This window comes from Chelonia mydas, chromosome 2, assembly GCF_015237465.2.
Source record: "Chelonia mydas isolate rCheMyd1 chromosome 2, rCheMyd1.pri.v2, whole genome shotgun sequence".
NCBI lineage: Eukaryota > Metazoa > Chordata > Testudines > Cheloniidae > Chelonia > Chelonia mydas.
Window position 1 is genome coordinate 89,346,236 of NC_057850.1, and position 20,779 is coordinate 89,367,014.

At 43.8% G+C, this 20,779-nt stretch overlaps 1 protein-coding gene across 1 annotated transcript in view; it reads left to right on the plus strand.

Annotated features, from left to right (window-relative positions):
* The window catches only part of LOC102929707 (centrosomal protein of 192 kDa), a 207,766-nt gene that overhangs the window by 113,560 nt on the left and 73,427 nt on the right, over positions 1-20,779 (plus strand). The window contains exons 38-39 of the mRNA XM_043538822.1: positions 10,751-10,869; positions 16,995-17,171. Coding sequence (XP_043394757.1) covers positions 10,751-10,869; positions 16,995-17,171 — 296 coding nt within the window. The remainder of the gene's footprint in view (positions 1-10,750; positions 10,870-16,994; positions 17,172-20,779) is intronic.

The following is a 20,779-nucleotide window of genomic DNA, read 5'->3' on the forward strand; positions in this document are numbered from 1 at the left end:
ATAGAAGCAATAGGCAATGGAATATTGACATAGAGGCAGAATGAGTGACATGGAAGAGAGAATTTAAATAAAAAACAACAAAACCCACCATAAAATTGTTTGTTTGTGCTTTCCTGGTAGATGTCCAATATCTCCTTTCTGAAAGAAAGGGGTGGAATGTCTATCTTGAGCACACTACTATTTTTATTTCAGTTTATGTACATTAACACAAAAATATTTAAATATCCCAAAGTGGTATTATAGCAAGAGATGGCTACCTTCATATGATCCAAAGATAATCAGACCTTCATGTAGATCCAAAGATAATAAGACCTCTTTAAAGCCGATGTGTGCCAAGTAATCTTTCAGGCTCAACAGAAGGATTGAATAAGACCCCTTTTTGTAGTAAGAACAGCTGTATGCTATGGAGCTACCACTCAAGGCACTAGGCAACATAGCAGGTCAGAGCTAAGCTATATGGAGTGAGTCGTTTTCTCAGTTAGACACGGTCTAGAAGATTTAATTGCACTGCATATGTTTTGGAGTCAGAAAAGCATGTAGAAGGAGTTGAGCATGATGCTGAGAGGAATTAGAGAGAGAGCTTTGTGGGTGCAGAACTTGCTGGATGGTAGACTTGGATTACTGAGCAAGAAAGCTGCCTGCTAGGTTTTTTTCCTACTTCACTGAAGGAGACCGAACTTTGTATATATTTTTTGTAAATGAGCAAGATTGCAGTAAGAATATATGTCTCATATCACTGATGTATTCTTATAATGGAAATAATCCTAAATATTAGCCAGCTTTGTGGGTCGAAAAGGCAACACTGTACTAGATTGTTAAATTAGCTGTCACGTTAAAATTGTTAATATTACTAGCTACACAAGATTATAATTAAATTGCAGAAAGACTTGATAAATAACCCAAAATAAGCGTGCACACATCTCTCCAGAAAACAGGAATTCTGTAGCCCTCAGACTATATGAGCTTACTTGGAGAATTACCCTTTGAAATGCTTTCAGCATTTTGGCAATTATCTATAAAGCTATAGGGTTCCAATTCTATGCTAAACACCCGCTGGCAGCAAAAAGTCGGTCTTCCCTTCTTTCCTGTCATGAGTCAGTTGATGATGCATTTGGATGTACCTCAAATAATTACTTCAGATTTTTTATTAAAATCCTGAGGCGGTCCTGGACAGGCATTGGTGGTTTTGTGGGGGGAAAGTTTTTATAGACCAATCCTACATATCAAGACTACTGGACCTAGTAGAAATGCTGCTGTGATATAGATTTTTAGTATTCCCAGCGTGCTAAAGCCCAGGCTGAAAAAGGTTACAAACAAAGCCTTGTGTTCTCTGTAGCAAGTTGTGATGAGGTTTTTAGGTTCTATGAAATGGTCTTGCAGAAGACAGAAAATTTTCATTTAATTGAAGGAAAAATAGTAAAAATGTAACTGAATAATCATCCCCCTATTTGTTATAGCTTTCAGCTGAACAGTCCTTTAAGATTAATGGAGTGGGTTCATGTCTTTTACAGCTATTTTTTCAGGCTGTCTACAAACTCAAGAAGACAGCACTGCATTAACTTAAATTTGGTTCAGGTTTTCTTCAGCAATGGTTAGAAACATTTTTTTTTTCTTTTTAAATGGAAACATGATTTCTGGAGCACAGCTTTGTGATGAGGTAGTTCTGTGGCAAATTCTGTGGCCCTGGGACTTCAGAATGCATGGGTCTCTGATTAGAACACTTGCTGTCAACTGTTGATAAATAACTTTTAAAACAAATCTGCCAAGAAATAGAACACTTGACTAGTTAATATACTGACCAATCTAGATACAAGAACTAAAATGAAGGCCCAGAGAAATTAATCACTACTTAACCTAACATTTCTAACTTGTAGATATTCTTCCAACTCAGTACAATTGAGTTGTCTTTGATATACACTGGAGGCAGCTGAAAATGTATCTATGGGGTATGAGTTTGGCTGTGCCTCAAACGGTCTCAGACCATATTCCCTGCCTCCAACCAGCTAAACAAAGCAGTGTCTCTGCTCTCTTACTTGCACTCGTCCTGGTTCTTAAAGCCATTCTAAAGCTGTAGTAATGAATCTAGTTCTCTTCTTCTAGCCTTCCTTTCCTTGGTTCTCTGGAGACCAATTTAAAACAACAAAGATCTTTCCCAGAATAAGACATCTATTATGTTCCCCGTTTTTCGTGCTTTCCTATCCCATGGCAGAGCTGGTCAAGTAGAGCAGGCAAATGGCCAGAGGATTCTCTCCATGTGATAAAGATCCTCTGAGGAGCCACAGAAGGGGAGCTGTGCCACATCTGCTCCTAGCCTGTGAACCCTGGCTTTGCCAGGTGAAGGGTTTAGAGCCTATACAATTTTGGGGGCTCCTACATTTCCCCATATTGGTTGTTCCAGCAGGACCTCTGCAAGGATAGATTGGTTCTTCTCAACAGGCAGCCAGGACCATGTTTCTAAATTAGGGATTCATCAGAGGTGAATGTTCCCCTTCTCTGAGCAGTACTGGCTTCATCACGTCACAAGGGTTCCTTGTCAAATCTTGGAGAGTAATAGTCTCTTGACAAAAAGACTAGAATTCCTGATGACTCCCATTCCTCCCAGAGGATGGTTTGGACTCCCTCAGGGATGTGCTCCTTGCATGTGATTTTTAGAAAACTCATCGGACAAGGAGCATAGGCATTTAAGGCCCCTCTCCACAGGCTAAAACTCAAAAATAGCACTATCTAGGAAGAGGGACTGAATCTCAGCTGGGAGACAGAATCTTCCCTTTAACTCACATAAGGCTGGAAATCGAAGGAGGAGAAGTTATTTCAGATCTTCATCCTCTATAATTAGCTTCAATTCTTACCCGAAAAAGTTTTCAGATTACAATAACCCTAAACTAGACAAGTATCATAGAATCATAGAATATCAGGGTTGGAAGGACACTCAGGAGGTCATCTAGTCCAACCCCCCGCTCAAAGCAGGACCAGTCCCCAACTAAATCACCCCAGCCAGGGCTTTGTCAAGCCTGACCTTAAAAATATCTAAGGAAGGAGATTCCACCACCTCCCTAGGAAACACATTCCAGTGTTTCACCACCCTCCCAGTGAAAAAGTTTTTCCTAATATCCAACCTAAACCTCCCCCGCTGCAACTTGAGACCATTACTCCTTTTTCTGTCATCTGCTACCACTGAGAAGATTCTAGATCCATCCTCTTTGGAACCCCCCTTTCAGGTAGTTGAAAGCAGCTATCAAATCCCTCCTCATTCTTCTCTTCCATAGACTAAACAATCCCAGTTCCCTTAGCCTCTCCTCATAAGTCATGTGTTCCAGTCCCCTAATCATTTTTGTTGCCCTCCGCTGGACTCTTTCCAATTTTTCCACATCCTTCTTGTAGTGTGGGGCCCAAAACTGGACACACTACTCCAGATGAGGCCTCACCAGTGTCGAATAGAGGGGAACGATCACGTCCCTCAATCTGCTGGCAATGCCCCTACTTATACATCCCAAAATGTCATTGGCCTTCTTGGCAGCAAGGGCACACTGTTGACTCATATCCAGCTTCTCGTCCACTGTAACCCCTAGGGCCTTTTCTGCAGAACTGCTGCCGAGCCATTCGGTCCCTAGTCTGTAGCGGTGCATGGGATTCTTCCGTCCTAAGTGCAGAACTCTGCACTTGTCCTTGTTGAACCTCATCAGATTGCTTTTGGCCCAATCCTCTAATTTGTGTAGGGCCCTCTGTATCCTATCCCTACCCTCCAGCGTATCTACCTCTCCTCCCAGTTTAGTGTCATCTGCAAACTTGCTGAGGGTCCACACCATCCTCCAGATCATTAATGAAGATATTAAACAAAACCGGCCTGAGGATCGACCCTTGGGGCACTCCACTTGATACCAGCTGCCAGCTAGACATGGAGCCATTGATCACTACCCAATGAGCCCGACAATCTAGCCAACTTTCTTTCCACCTTGTAGTGCATCCATCTAGCCCATACTTCTTTAACTTGCTGGCAAGAATACTGTGGGAGACCGTGTCAAAAGCTTTGCTAAAGTCAAGGAACAACACGTCCACCGCTTTCCCCTCATCCACAGAGCCAGTTATCTCGTCATAGAAGGCAATTTGATTAGTCAGGCATGATTTGCCCTTGGTGAATCCATGCTGACTGTTCCTGATCACTTTCCTCTCCTCTAAGTACTTCAGAATTGATTCCTTGAGGACCTGCTCCTTGATTTTTCCAGGGACTGAGGTGAGGCTGACTGGCCTGTAGTTCCCAGGATCCTCCTCCTTCCCTTTTTTAAACATGGGCACTACATTAGCCTTTTTCCAGTCGTCCGGGACTTCCCCCGATCGCCATGAGTTTTCAAAGATAATGGCCAACGGCTCTGCAATCACATCCGCCAACTTCTTTAGCACTCTCGGATGCAGCGCATCCGGCCCCATGGACTTGTGCTCGTCCAGCTTTTCTAAATAGTCCCGAACCACTTCTTTCTCCACAGAGGGCTGGTCATCTCCTCCCCATGCTGTGCTGCCCAGTGCCGTAGTCAGAGAGCTGACCTTGTTTGTGAAGACAGAGGCAAAAAAAGCATTGAGTACATTAGCTTTTTCCACATCCTCTGTCACTAGGTTGCCTCCCTCATTCAGTAAGGGGCCCACACTTCCCTTGACTTTCTTCTTGTTGCTAACATACCTGAAGAAACCCTTCTTGTTACTCTTAACATCTGTTGCTAGCTGCAACTCCAGGTGTGATTTGGCCTTCCTAATTTCACTCGTGCATGCCCGAGCAATATTTTTATACTCTTCCCTGGTCATTTGTCCAATCTTCCACTTCTTGTGAGCTTCTTTTTTGTGTTTAAGATCAGCAAGGATTTCACTGTGAAGCCAAGCTGGTCGCCTGCCATATTTGCTATTCTTTCTACACATCGGGATGGTTTGTCCCTGTAACCTCAATAAAGATTCTTTAAAAAGAAGAGAGGTGGTTCTTTGAGTGATTGCTTATATCAGTTCCAGTTAGGTGTGTGTGTACTGCATGCATGGCAGCTGGAAGGTTTTTCGCCAACAGTACCCGTTGGGTTGGTCTGGGCGCCCCCTGGGGTCACACCTTCATGGTGCTGAATATAAGGCCCTGCCAACCCGCCACCACTTCAGTTCCTTCTTACAGCCTGTGATGATTAGCGGAAATGCTCAGAGCTCTTGCTTTGCAAGCGCAACTTCTCCAGTAGTTCGAACTCTTGTCCTGTAAATAGGTAGGTTTATAGCAGTATAGTTTAGTATAGTGCTAGATAAGTTTCAGTTGGGTGTAACCCCCTCCTTTTACCCCTTTTTCCCTGGTACCAGGGAATGCTTCGATCCACAGTGTGTGGCAAGTCTATGCCAAGAAGTGACCCCCGCCACTTCCTGCTTTAAGTGTTTGTGGGAAAGCCACCAGAAAGAATGCTGCAAGATGTGCAGAGGATTTCATCTGAGAGGGATCAGTGCCTCAAGATCCTGCTAATGGAGGCTGCTCTACATCCTCACTTGGACCCTAGCTCAGTGGAGCTGACGCCGAGCACCTCAGCATCTGTGCACAGTGTGCCAGCACTGACAAGGCATGAGTCGGTGCCGAGGAAGGACTCTGCCAGAGACCTTTGGCACCGGCAGGGTTCCCCGCATAAGCGTTCAGCACAGGGCAGTGGGCAGCACCATTCTCAATCCCCTGTTCCCCACAGGAAGAGGACACCCAAAAGGGGCTGCTCCCTCAAGCCCAGACTGGTGCAGGAGCCCACCACCATGAGATCTGTGTTGGGCCACGGGAGTTCGGCTCCACTGACAAAGGTCACATCGACTCCTGCCCCAGCACAGGAACAGTCGAGTCCAGGCTCCCAGCACTCCTCTCTCTGGGAGGACCACGATCTCCAGCTGCCTTCCACGCCGGAGGCAGTCGAGGCCGCCAACAACCTCATTGCCTCTGCAGCACCACCTTCCCCTCCTAGATGAGACAGGACACCGAACTTGGTTTCAGCGGCACCCGTGAGACCCTCTGTGCTGTCCAGAAGCAAACCTGCAATGGTACTACACCAGTTGCCATCTCCTTGGTACCAGTCACCTGTACAATCCACCACTGGATCAATAGGGGAGTGGCACTGGTCTCAAAGTTCCAGGCACCACTCCCCGGCACTGCGGGGCATCGCTCCTCCGTGGTCCTTGTATAGTGAGTGCTTGGAGTTGGAAGCAGACTCCCACAGGTCCAGGAGGAGCCGTTGATCCAGGTCTGACAGATGCAAGCAACAGGAGACTCATCCAGTGCCGTGGCCTGTCGGTGGCGGGCCCCTAATCAGTGGCCATTCTGGACCCCCTGGACATTCCGCCACGGCTAGAGCCAGAGGTCCTACTCTAGGTCGGTGTCAGTGGCCTTAGCTTCATAGGTGCCTCTGGCACCTATCCAGGGGCAGGACCTAGCGTTGGCTGCACCAACACCTCCGGCACCCACTGCACCACTACCAACATCAACCGCGCCGAAATACTAGGTGCTGCATGATCCCCTTGGTGCCATGGGCAGGGAACAGGACCTGGAGGAGAGTGGGGTGTGCCAGCAGCTGCTGAGGAGGGCGGTGCAGAACCTGGGGATCCAGGTGGAGGTCGTCATCGAGACATCAGACCCCATGGTGGACATTCTTGCCCTTTCTGATCCCTCCCGAATTGCCTTGCCATTTATCAAAACAATTCAAGGTACCACCAAGTTGCTGTGGCAAACCTCTGCTTCTTTACCACCATTAGCAAAGAGGAACAAACAGAAATACTTCCTTCCCTCTAAGGGGTTCGAGCACCTTATCACATGTTTCCCGCTAGACGCCTTAGTCGTATCAGTGGCTAATTAACGGGAGTGCCAAGGCTATCAGAGACCCTTCCTGAAAAACCGGGAGGCTGAAAAGCTGGACTTCTTTGGAAGAAAATCTATTGAACGGGGAGACTCCAGCTCCGAATTTCTATTCACCAGACTGTTCTCAGTAGATACAGCTAAAAGTCCTGCCGAGCAATGGCAAAATTTATGGAGCTGTTGCCGCAAGACTCCAGGGCAGAGCTCTTCTCCTTGGTAGAGGAGGGCAAGCTCATTGCCTGGGCTTCGCTGCAGGCAGCCCTCAACGTGGTGGATTCGTCCACTCACACTATGGCCTCTGGGGTAGCTATGAGAAGGAGCTCTTGGCTGCAGGTCTCAGGTGTACCATTTGAGGTCCAACAAACCATCCAGGACCTCCATTTTGGGAGCTCGACCCTCTTTTTCAGAAAGAACGGACTTGCAGCTTCACAGCCTCAAGGATTCGAGGGCCACCTTCAAATCCGTTGGCCTGCACGCTCCCGCTACCTAATGGAGGCATTTCAAGCCGCAGCCCCCACCTTGTTTTTACCACCCTCAGAACAGGCAGGATTTTTCTTGGCGGCAGAACAGAAATAACAGGAAAAGACCTCACTCTTCCTCAGCCCAGGGCTCTGGGCAGGTGAAACAATCCTCTGGCCAGAAGAAATTTTGAAGGTGCGACTGGGGGCGACGCACCAGTCCGAACTGCAGATCCATCCCACCTCTCCTTTTTGTGCTGACTGTCCCGTTTCTGCCCTAACTGGGCCTGTATTACATCGGATCGCGGGGTACTCCGCATGGTAGAAAGGGGGTATGCCTTCCAGTTCTCCCTGCCTTCCAACCCCTTCCCCGTCCCTCTTCAGGGACCTTTCTCGCGAGCAACTCCTTGTGCAGGAGGTGCACTCGCTCCTAACTGAAGGCAGCGGAAAAGGCTCCTCAGGAGCTGAAGGGGAAGGGTTTCTATTCACGGTATTTCCTAATACCAAAAAACAAAGGCGGCCTAAAGCCCATCCTAGACCTGTGAAATCTCAACAAGTTCATGAAGAAACTGAAGTTCCGCATGGTCTCTTTGGCCTCCGTTATCCCTTTCTTGGATCTGGGGGACTGGTATGCCACCCTGGATTTGAAGGACGCTTACACACAAAGTACCTCAGGTTCATGGTGAATCACACTCATCAGTTCATTATCCTACTGTTCAGCCTGTCAGTGGCTCCTTGAGTGTTTACCAAGTGCATTGCAGTCATGGCTGTGTTCCTACGCAAGTGCCAGGGGCAGGTGTTCCCGTACCTCTACAACTGGCTAATCAAGGGCTGCTACAGGGTGCAAGTGGAGACACAAGTGAGCATCATGCGGTCTACTTTCGATGACCGGGGCCTTCTACTGAAGGTACAGAAGTCAGTTCTGTCCCCCGTTCAGCGGATAGTTTATAGGGGCGGTATTGGACTCTAAACAGGGGAGAGCGTATCTCCCAGAGTCGCACTTCCGGTCCCTGTGCAACATACGAAGTCTCAGGTAGTTCCTCATTAGAAATTACACGTTTTTCCAAGGCCACAGAATCTTGAGAGACAAGGATTTGTTGTGACTTATTTGCTGTCCATCTTCAACCTCTTCAAAATATTTAACAACTTAAGTCATGACTGAAGAAAGTGTCTTTGACCATTGTTTATGAAATCCAGGAGGCTGTTGGTAAGAGCCATGGTAGCAAATTCAGTGGCTAGTTTTAAATCAAATCCTGGGCAGAGCATAATTAAAACAAATCCATGTTTGAGAAGGCTGTAGGCAAATCTTATTAATTGTGAAGTTTCTTAGGTAGTAGTTGAAAATATGGACAAGACAAAGTATTTGCTCGCTACTCCTGACAAGCGTAAAAATTAAAAGCCCTCATACAGGAGCGAAAGATTAATACTCACAGCAATAGGTGCGTGAGAGATGAGATGTAAGCATGGAACTCCAGAGGGAAACAGATCATGAAATGAGCCCAATTTTGTCAGTAAGTGTATACAGTCAGTCTAACAGCAATCAAGCTTGCCCGCACCTGGAAATAGATCTAGCCTACAATTCATAGACTGTACTAAACTCAGCAAGTAGGTACAGGAGAGTGTAGTGGGATTATTCTGGAATTTCAGGCTCCTCCACATCTGATCTTAATTTCCCTTCCAAACTTCAGGTATTCTGAGAAGCATCAAACTATTGTGAAATAAGTTACACACCACCTGGAATGAGGGAAATACAGACTGCCCTTCAATGTGAAAGATACTCAGGACTGTATCGCTAGCATTACCAAAAATCTCAGTTGGGAATTGGCCCCATATACTGGCCACTGAAAAAGCACCAGAAAGAGACAGTCCCTGATTTGAAGGGCTTAAAATCTCAAGACTCCATATTTTTCATAAAATAAAGATCTGAGGAATGCAAGTGGTCATACACTAAATAGGTCAAAGGCAACAAAATGTAAGGAGACTGTAGCTTCCAGAACTATTACAATCTCTCCAGGAGACTTCCTGATATTAGATCTGGTAGAAACTTCTCCATATACCCGCCATATTTTACTACCAGAAGTTACTTCAGTTTGTCTTTGGAAGTAGCTACTAGCAATACAAAATGCTGCTCTTCAGCCTGTCTGCTTCCCTCTTTTCCCTCAGTGTTCATGAAGGTATTGGTAATAGGCTGAAGAGTATAGAGAATTCTAAATGTTCATTCCTATCAAGCATCACTCGAAATGTTAGATGAGGTGACTTGAAAGACCCTTTCTGTGCTTTAAGCACAGGGGATTATGGTGAATTTTAAAAAGTTCCAGAGCAAATCATACTTTACGGATAAAACAGAGGGAGGGTCAATCTTCCTGAAACAACAGAAATTTGTTAAGATCTGGACACTAATCTCCATGATGTCTGTCCTCCATCCAGTCCTGGCTGTAGTTCCGAGGTAACTTCTGTAAGATTACTCCATGGACGGGGGGCCTCCTAGATATTTCTTGAAGGCTCAGAACTGCGCTGTAAAAGATGCTGAAGAAAGAGAGGGCAATTTCCACTGTCTAGTCACCTGGTTGGTTGAAGCATGAAGCCAACCTTCTAGTAGATCTTCCCTTCACAGACTGGATTCCAAAAAATACTGACCATAAATGCTTAGCTTTCTGGGTTGGAAATGTACTTGGTGCACCATAAGTTACAGAGAATGTGATCAGGGTCAGAGATTTCAGCACACTGCTGTCTGAGATGAGCAGTCAGACCGGCTTTTCTGGTCTTTCAGGATCACCTGAGAGGATTATGATTCTGGTCCAACTGGGAAAACAAATTGGAAGGAGGCACAAGAAGCTCAAGCGTAAACAACAGAGCAATGCATTCTCTCCTAGCTTCTATCAGGGTAATCCATATTAAAGTGCCAGTGAAAATCAGAGCAGCCTAGTTGAGCTTTCAGACACCTTGGAATGGTCCCTGAACCAGGAGTGTTTTCTGGCTGATATCACAGGAACTAAGCCACTCTATCTGCAGCCAATCAAAATGCTCACCTTTCCCCCACTACTTATGTTTCCATATTGCTTGCTATGTTCCAATCCTATATGAGTGCACAGAAGTCTGGATCCGTAAAGTAAAACTTACCTGACGTCATTTTGTGGAGTTACTTCTTCCCAATCAACTCCACCCAGAATGTTCTCTGGGTTCCTCTACAGTGGCCTCTTCATTGTCTGTGTATGTCATTAGCGTAGTTGAATAAGAAATTTCTATTTAAGAAGTTTATATTTAGTTTGCTAACATAGGGTTTCTGCACAGCGTTGGAACTATTATTTAGTGCAGGATTGTTGGCCGTTTTGGGAATTTCCCATGTATGTGTCTAGGCTGCCTCTGATATATGTACTGAAAGAGACGCATAACACATCATATCAGACTGGAGGGGATTACTCCTAAAAAAGTAAATTTGTTTTTGTATCTTTAGACATCAGGTCAAGACAACTGCATTTCTGTTGAACCTGAGGATCTCTTCCTTATGCCTGGAGAAGAGCAAGACGTGGCAGTCCTATTTTCTCCAAAGGATTTAAAAACCAGTAGTGAAAGGTAAGGGTATAATCTGCTTGATGATCAGTTATTTAAAACAGAGGTTCTCAATCTGGGGGTTGTGAACAGATGTTAAAGGGTCCCACATAATTTCATATAATTCAGAGTAAGGGATTTTTATCAGGATTTGCCAGCCTCCCAAGTACCTTGTATTTATTGCAATTTTTTTTGTCATTTAGCTTCTTAGGTGTTCAAGGATTGATTCTAAGCATTTTAAATGTGTCTACTAGACTGGGAGCAGAGGGTGGGGGAAAAATAGTGTGATCCTCTTTTCTCCTGGTTTTATTTCCTGAATGCAGAGATCTTTGCTCTCCAGTTAGTTCTCCAGTTCCTTTGGAAAGTCTGATTCCTGGTAATTTTTCTACAAGTGTCCACTGTATATACCCACTGTTGGGCACGTCAACTGGTGCAGTGTGGATGGTGGAATCTTCTGGTGGCAGCGCTTGTTAGAGTGTTCATGTGCCCCTTCCAATCTTTCCTGTCAGCGGTGTAGCATGTTTTGAGGGCATGGCCAAAGAAGGGGGCATGGCACCAGTTGCCTCCTCGGTGACTTGCAGGCACCACAACAAAAGGAAATGTACCCCTCCAAATTACAAGGATTGATAGCTAAAACTAGTGCCTTCTATTTTTGTAGATTAGTTTTAGGATGTTAGTTTAGCTAAGATAGTTAGTTAGATATTTACCTGGCATAATATCGTGGCAGAACTGAACTTGAAAAAGCCCGGATTTAAAAGGTGTACATCATGCTCAGCGGTCTTCCCAGCATCCTATAATCATGTCCAGTGCCTGAAATCTTAGGAGAAAAACATTCTCCTTCACATTATACTATTTACAGCATATTTACTTCTCGGGCCCATAAAGAGAGACAGAAAAGACTTCCATGTGCTTTTGTTATAAGAGGCTTTGTCAGCCAAACCTCTGGGGCCATATATAGCTATAGGATGCGAGGGTAAGGCTCGGACATTTGTAGGGACAAAATCAGGAAAGCCAAGGCAAAGCATGAGTTACAGTTGGCAAAGAAATGCTAGAGACAACAGGAAGGGGTTCTTCAAATATGTCAGACAAAAAAGAAAGATCAAGGACATTGTGGGTCCACTGCTCAATGGAGGTGAGCTGGTAACGGAAGATTATAGTAAGGCAGAGCTGCTCAATGAATGCCTACTTTGCTTCGGTCTTCTTTTTAAAAAAAAAAAAAAAAAAAGTGACCAGATGACTAACAAAGTTACCATAGACAGTAAAGGAGAAGAGATGCAGATTGGGATAAGTAAAGAACACATCAGAGATCTTCTGACCAATCTGAATTAATTCAGATCAGTGGGGCCAGACGCTAATTACCTGAGGGTACTGAAGGAATTAGTTGAGGAAATCTCAGAGCCGCTGATAATAACTTGTACAAACTCATGCAGGACAGGAGAGATCCCAGAAGATGAGAAGGGCTAACTTTAAAAAGGGGAAAAAGGAGGAGCTGGGAAACTATAGGTCAGCCTAACTTCGATACCTGGGAAGCTACTAGAGCAGAGGTGGGCAAACTACGGCCTGCGGGACTGTCCTGCCCGGCCCCTGAGCTCCTGGCCTGGGAGGCTAGCCACCAGCCCCTCCCCTGCTGTCCCCCCTTCCCCCGCTTATGCCGCTGCGTGGGCAGTGCTCTCGGCTGCAGGGCTGCCTGCTCATGCAGGGCAGTGCGGCAGTGTGTCTAGCTCCAGCCGGGTGGCACGGCAGCCAGACATGCTGCTCTGAGTGGCATGGTAAGGGGGCTGGGGCCGGATAAGGGGCAGAGGGTCCTGGGGGGGCAGTTAGGGGACAGGGGGCGGTTGGATGGGGTGGAGGTTCGGGGGGAGGGCAGTCGGGACGGGGAACGGAGTGCTTGGATAGGGCAGAGGTTCTGGGGGGGGCAGTCAGGGGATGGGGAGCGGGGTGGGGGTTTAGATAGGGAGTGGGGTCCTGGGGGACGGTTGGGGGCGGTCAGGGGACAAGGAGCAGGGTGGGGTTGGATGGGTTGGGGATTTTAGGGGGGCAGACAGGGGGCGGGAAGTGGGAGGGGGTGGATAGGGGCAGGGGCCAGGCTGTTCGGGGAGGCACAGCCTTCCCTACCCGGCCCTCCATACAGTTTTACACCCCAATGCGGCCCTCAGGCCAAAAAGTTTGCCCACCCCTGTACTAGAGCAATGTTTTTTCTATCTTAATCCAAACGAAGGAGAAACTAGGGCATTCTTTGAAGCTTAATGGACCTTCAAAATATATTTAGACATAGAAGAAACAGTCCAGGGAATGGATTCCCTTCTTGTTCTCTTCCAAGATTAGAAGAGGCCTCAGGAAGTCCCGATGAAGTCCATTTATGGGCAAATGGATCAGGTTCTTAAAAGGCTGCAGAAGATCTCTCTCCAATAAGATTTAAAGCTAATTCCTTTAGAGCGACAGGCTAGAGAAAGGGAGGTATCTGTGGCCAAATTAGCAAAGCTGCTTTCTGGCACTTATTGCGCATGAGTGTGCCCTTTGACTACGAAGTGCTCAAGGCTTTTGTGAGATACTTTTTCTTCAGGACAGTGTGTGCAGGGGTCAGAGATTCCCGATTCCCATAACTCTCCTTTAGCCGCTCACTTCGATGTCAGTTTCAAGTCTTTTTCCGTAGATTGATAGATTCTAAGGCCAGATGGGACAATTGTGATAATCTAGTCTGACATCCTATATAATATGGGCCATAGAACTTCCTCAGAATAATTCCTTTTGAACCAGAGCATATCTTGAGTTAAAAATTGTCAGTGATGAAGAATCCACCAAGACCCTTGGTAACTTGTTCCAATGGTTAATTACTGTTAAAAATTTACATCTTATTTCTAGTCATAATTTGTCTAACCTCAACTAACTTTTGCATATGCATGGTGCTCACTTAATAAGCAGCTATTCAATATTTTTCTCGTGTTTGTTTAGTGTGTGACCTTCTGCCTTACTTACTGCACGCTATTCAAACCCTGCTCGAGAGACAGAATTCATTTCCTCATGGGCTTTTCTGTGGTGCTCATCAGTATAGTATTCAAGTGCATCACAACATGAATTTATTTTCACAACATAACTTGCATATTAAGGGGGAATTATCCTCATTTTACAAGGTGGGAAGTGAGACACAGAATCAAGTCAAAAGTAGTCACGAATTTTAGTGTCCAATTTGAGACATTTAAGACCTTATTTTTCAAGGTACTTAGATTGAATTTAATTGCAGCTGTGAGTGCTCACCTCTTCTGCAGTCTCAAGTCAGGGACTCATAGAATAAGGAGTGTAATTAGTGGCCTTCTCTGAGAAGTTTTGTGTAAGTAACTGATACTTCCAGGGGGTATTCAGTGTTGTGAGGGCTCCTCGCTACTATCTGCCTATAGCATGAGGAGGCCTTGTCTGAGCATGCCAGGGGTCAGCTCCCCGATGCCGCAGGCTACACAAATACTCCCCTCTCACCTGCGCAGGCTTAGCTGTCCCTCAGCAGTAGGGTGACCAAATTTCCCAAAGTGAACATTGCATTGGGCTGGCCTGAGGGATTTCCTCCCATCCCCCCCAGCAAGGCTGGCACAAGGGTCGCCCCATCTCCTCCTCCTCCTACCCCCCGCAGGGCTGGCTCGAGCGGGTCCCCCACCGTGGCACTGCTGAACACACCCCTGAACTTTCCTCCATGTCCTCTTAGAGGGGTGCGCCCCACTTTTTTGGCAAAACTGGGCCTTGATCGTCAGTTGGCAAGAGCAATCCAGACAAATGCCCAGTTTTGCCAAAAAACTCAGGATGACCAGGACAGGGCATAAAAAGGGGACTGTCCTGGCCAAATGGGACATATATGATAACCATACTCAGCAGGTGAACAATAGGTATGCTACAATCTATGAGTGCTTTGAGCTTCCCACTTGAGTGTCCAGCCCCTGTTACACTGGACACTTGCAGAATTCACAGATAAGGTGTTCGCAAAAGAACATAATTTTTAGTATGTATACATGACTCTTTACATATTATCCATACATACATTTCACAATGGTTGATATTCACTTGGACATAAGCTTTCATTAGAGGTCCTACATGACATTTTTTGACAAACTGTTATGTAGGGTCCAAACCCAAAAGATCCCTCTAAACCCTCTTTGTGCCTGTGCAGTGTGCTAGTTGGCACCAAGAGGTCCCTGGATCACAATGGCTTATTTCGTATCACGTAAGAAATCTGTGGCAGAGGAAGGTATACAATCTACTTCTTCAGTGGAGAATTCAGCTGTCTTAACCATAAAACCGTCTTTTCTCTTTCTGCACTTCGCTGCCTTGTTTACTACACACCTTCCAATTTCAGCAACAAATGAGGCAGGTGTCCTACCGACAACAGCCTACTTCACAACACAGCCCTCATTTCATCCCTGGAATACTGTTCATCTTGTTCATAGAATGAAGCAGAGGGAAGGGAGGGGAAGTATGTGGTCATGGAATTAGACGGTATAATAATGCATATGCACAAGAGAGCTGAATTAAGGTAGCGTAGACAACCATAATTTTAACACTTCCAAAGTGCTTGACTTTTCAACCTTACAGTTCTTTGAATGTAGGGTTTTGTGTGTAATTTCCATGGTGTTTAAAAAAGCAAACATAATAACCACATTCCATCATGTGGTATATTGAGACCCACATGGTTCATCAGCAGGGTTGGATTTAGATCTGTGCTATAGATTCCTGCCACTTGAGCTAATGGAATTAATTATAGGAATAGTAAATTGTTATTTTCTGTGGACCAACACTAGAGGGAGATGGGACACTGTGCCAGTGTATTTCCCAGATGCTATTTGCTGACAGCAGAGGAATGGTGAGACTAGGGAATCTTGAGTTTCATTCCAGGCTTTGGATGGGAGTGTGCTCTAGTAGTCAGACACTTTCTGTGTCTTTGCACCCCCCCCCCCCCCCAAAAAAAAAAAAGCTTGACCCATCTGCCCATCTCCTTCAGTGTGCCCCTGATCCATCTGCCCATCTCCTTCAGTGTGCCCCTGATCCATCTGCCCATCTCCTTCAGTGTGCCCCTGATCCAGTCCTTTCTGTTCCCTCTCTCTGGCTCTTCCTCTCAGTCTCAACTGAGGCTTCCTATACAGTAATTCATAGTCTCACTCCTCTGGACTCCTCACTAGTCTCCCCATCCCCCAGCTCCTTGTTCCCAGTATTGGTTAGGATGTCGGGGGAGAACTGGCATTGCCTGCTGTTTATGTAATCTGTCTTCCCCCCACCAGTTGGTTCCCAATCCCAGTCTATTTACCCAACTAGTCCAAGGCTTCCCCCAGCTCCTTGTCCTATATCTTCCCCCCATGGCTCCCACTCCTTGTTTCCTTGACCAGCTAGTTCCAGTTCCTTCACCCCAACCAGTTTCACATGCTCCTCCCTTCGGTCCCAGATCCTTGTCCCAGTCTACTTCCTCTGCTGTGCTCAGCCCAACGTCCAGGTCTTGTCATCTTTATATTCAAATAAGGCAGTTTTCTCCTCCATGCTGCCTGGGCCAAAGTGCGTGGACGGTTAGTGAGAGCACAGGAGAGAAAGGGTCTCAGTTCTAGTGCCTTGGCCCACAGCAGTAATTGCTGGGAAAGTCCTGCTCAGCCCTGGGCTTTCCAAGCATGGACAGAATCTTAGGGAAATCTAACTGTGGAGCTCTAGCAGGTCTTTACTGGGTATGTGCAAGTTAAAGTTTTTTTTTGTTTTTTGAAGGCTTGTAACTTGGCCGAATTTGAGTGGATTTTCACGTGGATGACAAAAGCATATCCCTGACATGCTGTACACCCCCTGGATAAATTTGAAGTCTGATTCAAAGCATGGGGTACTAGTGTCTCTCAAAGAAAAGGTTGCCAAAAATTTTAGATGCACAAAACAGTATTTTCCCCAACATTGTTTTTGGAAATGGCACATTTGTTTGAAATTTTCCATGATGAGGGTGTCTCAAACAATTTAAAGTTTGGCGATTGAAAATAGGGTCTTACATTGGGAGTGGTTACCCAACACTTTTTGGATGGAGCAACTTGCCTTGCCTAAAATAAATACTGTGGGTAAGTTATATACAACTAATTTACGTGACCATTTGCATGATGAAATCCCATGCTTATCAGCTGACTTTCAGGATTTTCTACTTGTAGTATCTTGAAAATCCTTGTGTTGCCATCTGGACCTCAGTATGAAGTGGTGATAAAAGGTGAGGTGAATATTTTGGGAAACAGACCACTGGCAACGACTTCCTGCTACTCAGACATTCCACCCATTCTCTCCAATAAGCAGTTCATGGCATGGGGAGGGGTTACACTCGGAAGAACAGTGTAAGTACCAGCAGTTCAGTTCTTCACATTTAATGTCCCATTAATATTGAAATGCACTTCTTTGCAGAGTAAATTTTTTTGCTATGCTTGCATTTAGAGACTGAAAATGCGATGATAGACTGGTTTTATTAAATGTCTTCCTAAGTTCATGTACCTAATGTTGAGCGTACATTACGTATATAAACCTTTTACTTTTTGTGCAGGAAATCTTTGGAGACTTGAACTGTAATCTTAACTTTCTGATGGCAGTGACTGAAAAAATATATTCTTTTCTCTAAAACTAGTTCAGGAAACTAGTTCAAACAGTTCTATAGTATTAGGAACACGTCCAAAGTATCTTGTTGGAAAATTGTGAACGTATACATTGTTTTGATATCAAGCAGCCACCAGCAGTAATAGTTTGCTATAAATATGGATCACTTTAAAAGCCCTGTTTTTTAGATTTTAAGACCAGAAGGAACTACTGTGAATGTCTAGTATGATCTGTATGACAAGCCATAGGAACTAACCTGAATCAATTCCAATCTTGATGTTAAAATTTCTATTGATGGTGAATCCATCACAACCTTTAGGAAGTTGTTCCAATGGCTAATTACTCTTATTAAAAACTTGTGCCTTATTTCTAATTTGAATTTGTGTAGCTTCAAATTCCAGCCATTAGATCTTATTATACCTATGTCTTCTAGTTTTGAAGAGCCCTCCGTTGCCAAATTTCTGTTCCCCACTTAGATACTTACAGACTGTGATCAAATCACACCATGACATTCTGTTTAGGCTTGCTGGATGAGATCTACTCCAATTCAGGATTAAACGTTTCTTTTAGCTTTTATTATGCTTGTTTTATCACCTCTTAATTATACATACATGGAATAACAGATTCAGAAGGAAAAGTAAATGATCAAGTTACTTTCCAGAGGGACAGGGCAACTCTTTTCACATCTCTGATCTCTTCAATGTCCCTTTATTCTTCCCCTATATCTTCTCCACTCTTATTGTCAATCCTCTACCTTTTATCCTCTGTTCTGTACCTTTATGCAGCTACCTCATCTGTGTTCTAATGAAAACATTTTCATGCATAAATTCCAATAACTAACCTAATCTACAACATTTTTGCTTATCCTCCTAAATTTTACTTTTTTCTCTCTGGTTCCCAACACATTTGTCCTTGCTATCACCCCCATTGGCTCCATCCAGTTCTTATCTTAAAATAGTTGTTTTTACTGGTCTGTTTTTGTGGCCTGGCATTTTTACTTGTTAGCTTTTCTTGTTAGGAAAGTGTGTGCGCACATGATTTATTGCAAAGCTAATAGCTCTCTCTTGACTCTCTGCTTTACCTTGCTATCTGCATAGCCAAGATTTTACAAATAAAGCACACAAACCACTTTTCTGATTTAAAAACACTCTTAGCAAAATCTGAAGTGCTATGTCAGTAGAAACATTCAAAAAGCAAAAAAAATTTTCTTATTTACAAATTCATTTCTCTCACATTGAATATATATTCAACTAACATGATTCATTACACAGTTCTCTAACAAGCTAATAAGATTGATATCCTTGAGTTTGTTACTATAAGGCTTGTCTTCTGATCCTTTAATCAGTCTCATAGCTCTTCTCTGAGCTCTCCCTCTAGGTTTTTTGATACCCTTGAATTTTGGACCCCAGAACTGGACACCCATTGCTGAATACAAAGGTAATGTAACTTTCATACTAGATATTGCTCTGTTAATACATCCAAGGATCACATTAGTCCTATAGCTACAGTGTCACACTGGGAACTCATGGTCAGCTGATTATCCACCATGACGCCCAACTTCTCTTCAGTGCCACCACTTACTAGGATATTCTCCCAACGTGTAAATATGGCCTATGTTCTTTGTTCCTAGATGCATGACTACATTTGGCTATATTGAAACGCATATTGCTTCCATGTACCCTGCTTATCAAGCAGTCCAAAGCACTCTATATCAGTGACTTGTCCTTTTCATTATTTACTGCTCCCCTAGTCTGTATCAGCTGCAAAGTTTATCCATGACTTTTATTTTCTTCCTGGTTAAATGATAAAAATGTTAAGTAGGTGTAGGACCAAGAGCGAGTCCCTCCAGGACCACACTGGAAACACCCACTTGATTTCAATTTCCAATTATGTTTTGAGACTATCAGGCAATTTTTAATCCATGTAATGTGTGCCAGATTGATTTTGTATCGTTGTTTTCTTAATCGAAGTGTTGGTACAGTATCAAGTCAGAGAATTTAGAGGTCGAAGTATATTACATAACCATACTTGTAATCTCATTTTTAAAAAAGTCAAGTTAATTTGTTAAGGTCTATTTTCTATAACATGCTGGATTGGCATAATGTTAGCCTCTTTTAATACTTTATTAATATAGAGTCATGTATCAGCTGACACTTTTGCATGGGATCAATGTCAGACCTATAATTTCCTGTATCATCCCATTTTCTTCTTTTTTTTTTAATATTGGTGCAACGTTAGCTTTCTTCCAATATTCCCAGACTGATTGAAAATTGACATTAATGGTCCAGCTAGCTCTTTTAAAACTCTCTGAAAGTTATCCACGCCTGATGATTGTAAAACTATCTGTCTTCAATAGCTGATGTTCAATATCATCCCGAATTATCGTTTAAATGGAAAGTATTTCATCACTATAAGATATGAAAACATCATCTGCCTTTTTTCCAAATCTAGAACAAAACTTACCAAACTCTTATGCCGCCTTTGAATTATTGACCATTCTGCAGTTTCTATCTAGACCAACATCGTTAGGATCCTTTTGTTCCTAATAAACTTAAATTGCTGTTGGCCAAAGATTTCTCAGTGTCTCCTTTAGCTTCCCTTATCATTTTTCTATATTTCCTAGCTTCTAGTTTATATTCATTGCTATCAACTACCTATTTTTTCTGTTTAATATTGCTTTTTTAACTTTTATAGCTGCTTTCACTATCCTTCAAAATCAGGCTGATTTTTTTGAAACCAGGATAGCCCTCTTTCCCTATTGTGGGATCGTAGCTTTATGAGCATCTAGTAAAATGTTAAATAGTTTCCAATTATCATTTTAAAGTGATCCATATCTATTTCAAAATATTAATGCTGATGGCTTTTTTCCTAGAAAAAATATTTTATTTTGCTTTTTTGTTTTAATTTCCAGTTAGGGTAACTTTTAAATATATTAGTTGGTGAATATGTATAGTTCTTTTTAGAAAAGTGTGTTTTCAGGTACTTCATTGCTGATGTTTATATACACACACACACACTCTCTCTCTAAACTAGTGTATTACCCTGATGTGAATCAAGTAAAAAACTTTATTTAGAATGTCTTAATAAAATGAGCTTTATGAAAGGATTCATGTGGTCGGCTATGAAATATTGCAGTTGTGCAGGTATCTAGTGCTGATTCACAGGCTAGAAATATAGTTCACCATTTAAAGTTTTATAATTGCCTCTTTCAAGTATTAGACGCTAACATGGTGATTCTTATATAAAATGTTTCATTAGATGAAAGGTAAAACTAGTAAAGAGCTCTTTTGAAGGTTATTACAGCATTTACATGTTAGCATATGTTTTAAGCTCTCGTAACTTAAAAAGCAACTCT